This window comes from Rissa tridactyla, chromosome 2, assembly GCF_028500815.1.
Source record: "Rissa tridactyla isolate bRisTri1 chromosome 2, bRisTri1.patW.cur.20221130, whole genome shotgun sequence".
NCBI lineage: Eukaryota > Metazoa > Chordata > Aves > Charadriiformes > Laridae > Rissa > Rissa tridactyla.
Window position 1 is genome coordinate 1,210,222 of NC_071467.1, and position 11,310 is coordinate 1,221,531.

The following is an 11,310-nucleotide window of genomic DNA, read 5'->3' on the forward strand; positions in this document are numbered from 1 at the left end:
TTAGCAGGGGTAGCAGCCTCTTCTGCCACCGTAGCAGCCAAGGCCTCCCAAGCCATAGCCGTAGCCGAAGCTGAAGCCACCGGAGGAGACGGGCACTCCCTGGGTGCTGAGTTCATTGCCCATGGCAGCGGATGCAGAGGATCCGACGGCAGTGCTCTGGGGGAAGGAGGTGAGAATGGGTCCTGTCAGGGTGACCACTACAGTGGGGGGCTGGATGACGATGCGGGAGGCCTCACACTGCCTGACGCAGGGCTCGTTGCAGCTGTTAGCCAGCGGGGTGGGTCCACAGGGGCCGCAGAGGTCGTTGTAGGCCATGTGTGTGGTGTGGAGGGTGCCTGGAAGAGAGGGTGTGGAGAAAGGTGAGGGTCGTGGGGGTGTGAGGGTCAGTGTTGGAGGAGGGTGAGGGAGTGTGGAGCGCTGTTGTGGTGCTGTGGGGAGCGTGGCAGTGTGGAGGCGTGAGGGCTGTTGAGGCTGTGGGCAGAGCGTGGTGGAGGAGAGGGGCCAGGTGGGTGAGGAGAAGGAGGGTCATGGGGTTGAGACTCACCTTGTTGAGGGTGGAGGAGAAGGCGTGAGGAGAAGTGTGTGAGGGAGAGAGGCGCTGGGCCGGCTTTTATGCTGGTCGTGGGGGAGCGGGACAGGCTTTGCGCACGAGAGTGTTTTTTCAGCAAGCAGCTCTTGCATGCCACAGCCTGGTGAGTCATGAGGTGGGTTGTCTTTTCTTTTCCCTAATTCTCCATTTTCATGGCCCCGTCTTGAGGACGTGTCCAGTTGGCCCCTGGTGGAAGCTTTTAATTGCCAGTCTTAGAGGCCAAAGCCTTGGTTGTATTGGCATTTTTCAAGGCATTCAGCAGACGCAGACAAACCGTATGAGAGGTCGGCATGGCTTTATGAGGGGCAGGTCCTGCCTGACCACTCTGATCTCCTTCTTTGTCAAGGGGACCCTCTGAGTGGATGGATGAGGGAAAGGCTGTGGATGAAGTTCCCACTGTTTGGAAAAGGGGTACCATGACGCCCATTTTTCAAAAAAGAAACAAGGAAGATGCGGGGAAGTACGGTCCGGTCAGTTTTACCTCTGTGCCCGGCAAGATCATGGAGCAGATCCTCCTGGAAACTCTGCTAAGTCACATGGAATATTTGGAGGTGATCGGTGACAGTCAACATGGCTTCAGCAAGGCGTTCTCTGACAGGGTTACAGTGTTGGTGGATAAGGGAAGAGCAAAAGACGTCATGTACCTGGATATGTGCAAAGCGTCTGACACTGTCCCACACAACATGCTGGTCCCGAAATTGGAGCGACATGGATTTGACCAATGGAGCACTCGGAGGATAAGGAACTGGATGGATGGCCGCACTCGAAGGCTTTTGATTAAGGGTTTGATGTCCAAGTGGTGAGCAGTGAGGAGTGACGTTCCTCAGGAGTCGGTACTGGGAGCGGTGCTGTTTAACGTCTTTGTCGGTGCCATGGACAGTACGAAAGAGCTGGCGGAAGTGCTCGCCAGGCCACTTTGCATCCTTTATGAGCAGTCCTGGAGAACCCGGGAGGTCGGCAATGTGACACCCATCCACGAGAAGGGCCGGAAGGAGGATCCGGGGAACTACAGGCCGGTCAGTCTGACCTCGGTGCCTGGGAAGGTCATGGAACAGATCCTCCTCGGTGCCATTACACGGCACATGCAGGAGAACAGGGTGATCAGGCCCAGTCAGCATGGGTTTGTGAAGGGCAGGTGGTGCCTATCAAACCTAATATCCTTCTATGATAAGGTGACCCACTTAGTGGATGAGGGAAAAGCTGTGGATGTTATCTACTTGGAGTTTTGCAAAGCGCTTGACACTGTTTCCCACAGCATTCTCCTGGAGAAACTGGCTGCTCATGGCCTGGACAGGTGTACTCTTTGCTGGGTAAAAAACTGTCTGGATGGCCGTGCCCAGAGAGTGGTGGTAAATGGAGTTCAATCCAGTTGGTGTCCGGTCACATGTGGTGTCCCCCAGGGCTCGGTGCTGGGGCCGGTTCTCTTTAATATCTTTATCAATGATCTGGATGAAGGGATCGAATGCACCCTCAGTAAGTTTGCAGATGACACTAAACTGGGCGGGCGTGTTGATCTGCTTGAGGGTAGGTTGGCTCTGCAGAGGGATCTGGACAGGCTGGACCGATGGGCTGAGAGCAATGGTATGAGGTTCAACAAGGCCGAGTGCCGGGTCCTGCACTTGGGTCACAACAACCCCATGCAGCGCTACAGGATTGGGGCAGAGTGGCTCGAAAGCAGCCCGGCAGAAAAGGACCTGGGGGTGTTTGTGGACAGCCGGCTGAATATGAGCCAGCAGTGTGGCCAGGTGGCCAAGAAGGCCAACAGCATCCTAGCCTGTATCAGGAATAGTGTGGTGAGGCGGACTAGGGAAGTGATCATCCCCCTGTACTCGGCACTGGTGAGGCCCCACCTCGAGTACTGCATTCAGTTTTGGGCCCCTCGCTACAAGAGGGACATCGAGGTGTTGGAGGGTGTCCAGAGAAGGGCTACAAAGCTGGTGAGGGGTCTGGAGGACAAACCTTATGAAGAACGACTGAGGGAGCTGGGGTTGTTTAGCCTGGAGAAGAGGAGGCTGAGGGGAGACCTTATCACCCTCTACAACTACCTGAAAGGTGGTTGTAGAGAGATGGGGGCTGACCTCCCTGGTGACAAGTGATAGGACGAGAGGAAATGGGTTCACGTTATGTCAGGGGAGGTTTAGATTGGATATCAGGAAACATTTTTTCACTGAAAGGGTTATTAAACATTGGAATAGGCTGCCCAGGGAGGTGGTGGATTCACCACCCCTGGAGGTGTTTAAAAAAAGGGTAGATGGGGCACTTAGGGACATGGTTTAGAAGTGGCTTTTGTCAGGGTAGGTTAAAGGTTGGACTTGATGATCTTAAAGGTCCCTTCCAACCTCAGCAATTCTATGATTCTATGATTCTATGATCGAGTGCACCCTCAGCAAGTTTGCCGATGAGACCAAGGTGTGTGGTGCGGTTGACATGCTGGAGGGAAGGGATGCCATCCAGAGGGACCTGGAGAGGCTTGAGAGGAGGGCCCGTGTAAACCTCGTGAAGTTCAAGCAGGCCAAGCGCAAGGTCATGCACGTGGGTCACGGCAATCCCAATCCCAAATTCAGGTTGGGCAGAGAATGGCTTGAGAAGAGGCCTGAGGAGAGGGACTTGGGGGTGCTGGTGGATGAGAAGCTCAAGATGAGCGGGCAATGTGCGCTGGAAGGCCAGCAATCCAACGGGTTTTGGGCTGTGTCAGCATAATGGGCTGTGTCAAAAGAAGCAGGACCATCAGGTGGACGGAGGTGACTCTGCCCCTCTGCTCTTCTCTCGTGAGACCCCACCTGGAGTACTGCATCCAGCTGTGGAGTTCCCAACAGAAGAAGGACATGGCCCTGTTGGAGGAGGGCCAGAGGAGGGCCACGAAGACGATGAGGGGGCTGGAGCCCCTCTGCTGTGAGGACAGGCTGAGAGAGTTGGGGTTGTTCAGCCTGGAGAAGAGAAGACACCAGGGAGACCTTATAGCAGCTTTCCAATGTCTGAATGGTGCCTCCACGAAAGTTGGAGAGGAACTTTTTACAAGGGCACGTAGTGATAGGAGGAGGGGTAATGGCTTCACACGGGACGCGGGTAGATTGAAATGAGATATGAGAAATACATTTTTCCCTCTGAGGGTGGTGAGACACTGGAACATGTTGCACAGGGCAGCTGCGAAGGCCCCATCCCTGGAGGTGTTCAAGGCCAGGCTGGGTGGGGCTTTGAGCAACCTGGTCTGGTAGGCGGTGTCCCTGCCCATGGCAGGGGGTTGGAATTAGATGATCTGTAAGGTTCAGGTAATATACACAAACTTGAACATAGGAAGTGCCATCTAAACATGAGGAGGAACTTCTTGCCTTTGAGGGTGGCAGAGCACTGGAAGAGAGTGCTCAGAGAGAGTGTGGCGTCTCCGTCTCTGGAGATATTCAAAACCCACCTGGACGTGTTCCTGTGCCACCTGCTCCAAGTGACCCTGCTTTGGCAGGGGGGTTGGACTAGATGATCTCCAGAGGTCCCTTCCAACCCCTGTCATTCTGGGATTCTGGGATTCTGGGATTCTGTCCCTACTAATGTAAACCATTCTATGATTCCAGAACCCCAGCCAGCAACTAGGATCCCGCAGCCGCGTGCTCACTCCTGCCATGGCAGGATGGGAAAGAGAATCAGAAGTATAAAAGTGAAAAGACACATGGGTTGAGATAAAGACAGTTTAATAGGTAGAGCAACAGCTGTGCATGAAGCAAAGCAAAACATGGAGTTAATTCACTACTTCCCGTGGCAGGCAGGTGTTCATCCGTCTCCGGGAAAGCAGGGCTCCACAACACATACTGGTTGCTTGGAAGGCAAATGTCGTAAGTCTGAACATCCCCCGCCTCTTTTTTCCATCAGCTTTATATACCGAGCATGCCGTCATATGGCATGGACTACGTCTTTGGTCAGTTGGGGTCAGTTGTCCCAGCCGTGTCACCTCCAGCCTTTTTTTTGCACTCCCAGCGTACTTGCTGGCGGGGCGGTTTGAGGAGCAGAAAAGGCCTTGAGTGCTTAGAAATACCCGGAAACATTAGTAGCCTATCAACCGCCTTCTCATCCCAAATCCAGAACATAGCACTGTACGAGCTGCTAGTAAGAGAGTCAACTCTAGCCCAGCTGAAACTACGACAGGAGGGAATGAGGAGAGGGGAGTCAGAGTCTCCTCATGGGCGCCCACAGCCAGGGCAAGGGGGAATGGAGAAAGCTGAAAAGACGTGCCATTTCCTTGGAAGAGAAGGCAAGGCTTTTTCCGTGGGAGGGTGGTCAAATAGTGGAGTTGGGTGTGCAGGGAGGTTTTGGAGACTCCATCCTTGGAGATACTGAAAAGCTGACTTGACATGGTCGTGGAGAGCCTCCTCGAGATGACCCCGTTTTAGAAGTCTGTGTTGAAGCAGATGATCTCCAGTGGTTTCTTGTGCAGTCAATGATTGTGTTTGCTGTGATTCTGCCTGCTGTGCTGGCCACGGTGTCATGCTGGGGAGGAGAGCTGGTGAAGTGTAGACAAGAAATTATCCATGAGCCAACAATGTGCCCTTGTTGCCAAAAAGGCCAAGGGAATCCTGGGCTGCATAGGGAAGAGTGTGGCCAGTAGGTCAAAGGAGGTCATTCTCCCCCTCTACTCTGCACTGCTGAGGCCACAACTGGAATACTGCATCCAGTTTTGGGCTCCCCAGTTCAAGAGAGACAGGGAAGTACTGGAGCGGGTCCAGCGTAGGGCAACTAAGATGATTGAGGGACTGGAGCATCTCTCTTATGAGGAAAGGCTGAGAGAGCTGGGACTCTTTAGCCTGGAGAAGAGAAGGCCGAGGGAAGACCTTATTATGGCATATAAGTATCTAAAGGGTGGGTTGAAGGAGGATGGTGCCAGACTCTCTTCATTGGTTCCCAGTGACAGGACGAGGGGCAACGGGCACAAGTTAGAACATAGGAAGTTCCATTCAAATACAGGGAAAAACTTCTTTACAGTGAGGGTGACAGAGCACTGGAACAGGCTGCCCAGGGAGGGTGTGGAGTCCCCTTCTCTGGTGATTTTCAAGACTCGCCTGGATGCAGTCCTGAGTAATGGGCTCTAGGCAACCCTGCTTTAGCAGGGGAGTTGGACTAGATGATCTCTAGAGGTCCCTTCCAAGTCTGAAGTTTCTCTGATTCTGTGATTCTGTGAAGTGCACGCTGCCATGGGGAGCTTGTGTGAGAGTCTTGGGTAGAAGTGCATTAACATGTCCAAGCTTTGTTTGGTCAAGTGAAGGTCTTGTGTGAGGTTCTGGAAGCTCCCCTGTTCTGCCCTGTGCTGTTTTTATTTGCTGGGGACATACTTCCTAAGAGAGATCCTGTAGCCCTTTTCCAGGCACCCTAATGGTCTCTGTAGCCCTGGCCTTGTGTTGGGTGAGGTTGGAAGAACCTTGTGAGAAGAAAGGAAGTGGAGGCGTCTTAGGCTGCGATGCAAGAGAACTTTATTAAGGGAAAAGATTGCAAAGGCAGAGGTGCTAAGGGGAAGGGAGATGGTCTGAGGTGTTAGTAGGGCAACCATCAGGCGAAGTCCCTTAAGTGCAGTAGATCTTGCCGAAGCACCGAGGTCTTCTTGGCCCACAGTGGGAGTGGCATAGTGGAGATCATTGTTGGGCTTTGGCTTGTCCGGGAGTGGTTGCAGCGGAGAGTAGTGGACATAGGAGAAGGGGCGATGCAAAGAAGGAAGTGAGAGAAGAGGAGGAAGTGCATGGGCCGTGGTTCCAGGCAGTTGGCGCTGGCCTTTCCCTGTTTCCTTGGTGCCTTGAGAGCATGATCCGTGGCCAGCAGGTCTGTGTGCTAGGAAGGGCCCGGAGGTGTGTTCTCCATTTATGCTGTTGGTTCAAGTTTGCCATGGTTGGTGTCAGGGGTGGTGGCGAGGGCCCTTAGCAGGGGTAGCAGCCTCTTCTGCCACCGTAGCAGCCAAGGCCTCCCAAGCCATAGCCGTAGCCATAGCCGAAGCCACCGGAGGAGACGGGCACTCCCTGGGCGCTGAGTTCATTGCCCACGGCAGCGGATGCGGAGGATCCGACAAAGGTGCTCTGGGGGAAGGAGCTGAGGATGGGTCCTGGCAGGGTGACCACCACAGTGGGGGGCTGGATGACGACGCGTGAGTCCTCGCACTGCCTGACGCAGGGCTCGTTGCAGCTGTTAGCCAGCGGGGTGGGTCCGCAGGGGCGGCAGAGGTCGTTGCAGGCCATGTGTGTGATGTGGAGGGTCCCTGGAAGAGAGGGTGTGGAGAAAGGTGAGGGTCGTGGGGGTGTGAGAGTCAGTGTTGGAGGAGGGCGAGGGAGTGTGGAGGATGGTGTGGGGTTGTGGGGAGTGTGGTGGTGGGGCGGAATGAGGGGTGTTGAGGCTGTGGGCAGAGCGTGGTGGAGGAGAGGGGTCAGGTGGGTGAGGAGAAGGAGGGTCATGGGGTTGAGGCTCACCTTGTTGAGGGTGGAGGAGAAGGCGTGAGGAGAAGTGTGTGAGGGAGAGTTGCTGGGCCGGCTTTTATGCTGGTCCTGGAGGGGTGGGAGAGACTTTGCGCATGATGGTTTTCTGCAGCAAGCAGCTCTTGCATGCCACAGCCTGGCGAGTAATCAGGTGGGGTGTCATTTCCTTCCCACATCACTCCCTTTTCGTGTCCTCCACTTGAGGACGTGTCCAGTTGGCCGCGCCGGCAGCTTTCAAGTTCCAGTATTAGAGGCCAAAGACTTGGTTTTGTTGTCGCTTGTCAGGCTGAACAGAAGACGGGACTAAAGCGTAGGAGAGGTGGGGTGTGTTCAGTGAGGTCATGCCGTGGCACTGGTGTGGTGTGGTTTGTGGGTGTGTTGCGAAGAGGGGCCCCCGTTTCCTCGCAGCCCTGTCTGTTGTGCACTTTGATGGTGTGGCAGTCATGAGGTGCTGCCCCTTCCCCTGCATTTGCTCCATCCCAGCCTTGATCCCAGGTGACTACGGCTGTCTTTGAGGCTGGCTTTTCCCGTTGGGTGTGTTTTGTGGGTGCCTTGGTGACCCTCTTGTTGGTAAGTATAAGAGAGAAAGGCCTCTCTGTTTTACCTTGGTGCTTGGAAATGTTATGGAGCTGATCATGTTGAGTGCCATCACATGGCACATACAGGACACCCAGGTGATGAGGCCCAGTCAGCGTGGCTTTATGAAGAGTCCTGCTGGCCTAACCTGATCTCGTCCTTTGACAAGGAGAGCCGCTTAGTGGATGGATGAGGGCAAGGCTGTGGATGTTGTTAAGCCTGGTGTTGGAGACTCCATCCTTGGAGATACTGAACACCTGACTGGACATGGTGCTGAACAAGGTGCTCCAGCTGAGCCCGTGTGGGCAGACTGGGTGGAAGTAGATGATGTCCAGATCCTCGTGCAAAGATTCAGTTTGTTGTGATTCTACCAGTTGTGGTGGCCAGGGGGTCGTATTGGGGAAGAGAGTTGGTGAAGTGTGTGCTGCCATGGGGAGCTTGTGCCAGAAGGTTGGTTCGAAGTGCAGAGGGGGAAAAGAATTTTGGGGCAGGAGTTAGCAGGGCTCATTGACCGGTCTTTAAACTAGATAGGAGGGGGGAAGGGGAGATAACTGGGCCTGTCAAGATTAAACCTGAGGAAAGCATGCCATGGTTTGAAGGAGACCACATTAGTGAGGACTCCCACTCTGACATTTCATCAGAGAACGGTGATAGACGTTTAGAAATTACTGCTAGAGAACATTGGGAAAACCCTTTCCTAGAAGGGGAAAAGGGTACTAGGCTAAGAGTTAACAAAGCTCATGGACAGAGCTTTAAGCCGAAAGTTAAGGGGGAAGGGGATAAAACCAGGCCTGCTGGTAATGAACCTGAGTGTCAAGGGCCAAAGATGGGGGTGAAATCAGTAGCCCAGGTCAAGTGCATCTACGCTAATGCACGTAGCATGGGCAACAAACAGGATGAGCTATATGCCATTGTGCAGCAGGACAACTGCGACATAGTCACCATCACGGAAACGTGGTGGGATGATGGTCATGACTGGAATGCTGCAATGAGTGGCTATAAGCTCTTCAGAAGGAATAGGCAAGGAAGGAGGGGGGGTGTGTGTGGCTCTGTACATTAGGGAGTTGTTTGACTCTATAGAGGTAGACTCCAGTGATGAAGAAGTTGAGTGTTTATGGGTAAGGGTGAAAGGGAAGGCTAACAAAGGTGATTTTGTGCTGGGAGTCTGCTATAGACCACCCAACCAGGATGAGCAGGTTGATGAGGTATTCTATAAGCGGCTGGCTGCAGTCTCGCAAACGCCAGCCCTTGTTCTAGTTGGGGACTTCAACTTACCAGACATCTGCTGGAAATATAACACGGCTGAGAGCAGGCAGGCTAGGAGGTTCCTCGAGTGTATGGAGGATAACTTCCTGACACAAATGGTAGGTGAGCCTACCAGGGGAGGTGCCTTGCTAGACCTACTGTTCACAAACAAAGAAGGGCTAGTGGGGGACGTGGAGGTCGGAGGCCGTCTTGGGCTTAGTGACCATGAAATGGTTAAGTTTTCCATCCATAGTGAGGTAAGGAAGGGGGTTAACAAAACCTCCATCTTGGACTTCCGGTGGGCAGACTTTAGCCTGTTCAGAACCCTGGTTGGGAGAGTCCCGTGGGAGGTAGTCCTGAGAGACAAAGGAGCCCAGGAAGGCTGGACGCTCTTTAAGAGGGAAATCCTAAAGGCCCAGGAGCAGGCTGTCCCCATGAGGCGCACAATTAAAGGGCGGGGAAAATGGCCGGCCTGGATGAACAAAGAGCTCTTGATGGGACTTAAGGAAAAAAGGAAGGTTTATCACCTTTGGAAGAGGGGACAGGCAACTCAGGAGGAGTACAGAGATCGTGTTAGGTCATACAGAGAAAAAATCAGGAAGGCAAAAGCCCAGCTGGAACTCAACCTGGCAATTAACATAAGGGACAACAAAAAAAGTTTCTATAAATACATCAACAAAAAGAGAGTGACAGAGAATGTCCATCCCTTACTGGATGCGGGGGGAAACCTTGCAACCAAGGACGAGGAGAAGGCTGAGCTACTTAATGCCTTCTTTGCCTCTGTCTTTAATAGTCAGACCAGCTACCCCCAGGGTGTTCAGCTTCTTGGGCTGGAAGATAAGAACGGAGAACAGGACAACTCCCCTGTAATCCAGGAGGAAGTAGTTAATGATTTGCTTATGCACCTGGACACGCATAAGTCTATGGGGCCGGACGGGATTCACCCAAAAGTTCTCAGGGAGCTGGCAGGAGAGCTCACCAAGCCTCTCTCCATTATCTATCAACAATCCTGGTCAACAGGAGAGGTGCCGGATGACTGGAGGGTGGCCAACGTGACGCCCATCTACAAGAAGGGCCGGAAGGAGGATCCCGGAAACTACAGGCCTGTCAGCCTGACCTCGGTACCGGGAAAGATCATGGAGAGGATCATCCTGAGTGAGCTCTCAAGGCAAGTGCAGGGCAGCCAAGGGATCAGGGCCAGCCAGCATGGGTTTAGGAAAGGGAGGTCCTGCCTGACCAACTTGATCTCTTTCTATGACCATGTGACCCGCTTTCTCGATGAGGGCAAGGCTGTGGATGTTGTCTACCTGGACTTTGGTAAGGCCTTCGACACCGTCCCCCACGGCATTCTCCTGGAGAAACTGGAGAATCATGGCATAGACAAGTGTACCCTCCGCTGGATAAAAAACTGGCTGGATGGCCGTGCCCAGAGAGTTGTGATTAATGGAGCAAAATCTGGTTGGCGGCCGGTCATCAGTGGTGTCCCTCAGGGCTCAGTCTTGGGGCCAGTCTTGTTCAATATCTTTATTGATGATCTAGACAAGGGGATTGAATGCACCCTCAGTAAGTTTGCGGATGACACCAAACTAGGTGGGAGTGTTGATCTGCTTGAGGGTCGGAAGGCTTTACAGAGGGATCTAGACAGGTTGGATCAATGGGCCAACGCCAATGGGATGAGGTTTAAGAAGGCCAGGTGCCGGGTCCTGCATTTTGGTCACAACAACCCCGGGCAACGCTACAGGCTTGGGGAAGAGTGGCTGGAAAGCTGCCCGGCAGAAAAGGACCTGGGAGTGTTAGTGGACAACCGGCTTAACATGAGCCAGCAGTGTGCCCAGGTGGCCAAGGGGGCCAATGGCATCCTGGCTTGTATCAGGAATAGCGTGGCCAGCAGGAGTAGGGAAGTCATCGTGCCTCTGTACTCGGCACTGGTGAGGCCTCACCTCGAGTACTGTGTTCAGTTTTGGGCCCCTCACTACAGGAAAGACATTGAAGTGCTGGAGTGCGTCCAGAGGAGAGTCACCAAGCTGGTGAGGGGTCTGGAGAACAAGTCCTACGAGGAGAGGCTGAGGGAGCTGGGCATGTTTAGTTTGGAGAAGAGGAGGCTGAGGGGAGACCTCATTGCCCTCTACAGCTACCTGAAAGGAAACTGTAGAGAGGCAGGGGTTGGCCTCTTCTCCCAAGGGAATAGCGACAGGACCAGAGGAAATGGTATGAAGCTGCGGCAAGGGAGATTTAGATTAGATATTAGGAAGAATGACTTTACTGAAAGAGTGGTCAGGCACTGGAACAGCCTGCCCAGGGAGGTGGTGGAGTCACCATCCCTGGAGGTATTTAAGAAATGTGTAGACATGGCTCTTCAGGGCATGCTCTAGTGCCCAAGATTATTGTTTGTGGTGGGGTGTTGTGTGTGGGGTTGTGGGTGTGGAGTTTAGTAGGTGGGTGCTTTTTTTTTTTTTTTTT

At 53.5% G+C, this 11,310-nt stretch overlaps 1 protein-coding gene across 1 annotated transcript; it reads right to left on the reverse strand.

The window, feature by feature from the left end:
• Positions 1 to 6,795, reverse strand: LOC128905403 (feather keratin-like). Its single transcript, XM_054191475.1, has 2 exons — positions 6,529 to 6,795; positions 1 to 66 (listed from the first exon to the last, which is right to left on the reverse strand). Exons 1-2 carry the CDS (start codon positions 6,793 to 6,795, stop codon positions 1 to 3), a joined length of 333 nt encoding a protein of 110 aa, XP_054047450.1.
• Between the last annotated feature and the right edge of the window lie 4,515 nt (positions 6,796 to 11,310).

Excerpts from the sequence above, each read along its gene's own strand:
- LOC128905403 (XM_054191475.1), bottom strand. The coding sequence starts at position 6,795 with ATGGCCTGCAACGACCTCTGCCGCCCCTGCGGACCCACCCCGCTGGCT. Across the intron at positions 67-6,528 it reads ATGGCTACGGCTATGGCTTG|GGCTACGGCTATGGCTTGGG; the intron begins GGAGGCCTTGGC and ends GGCTTCAGCTTC.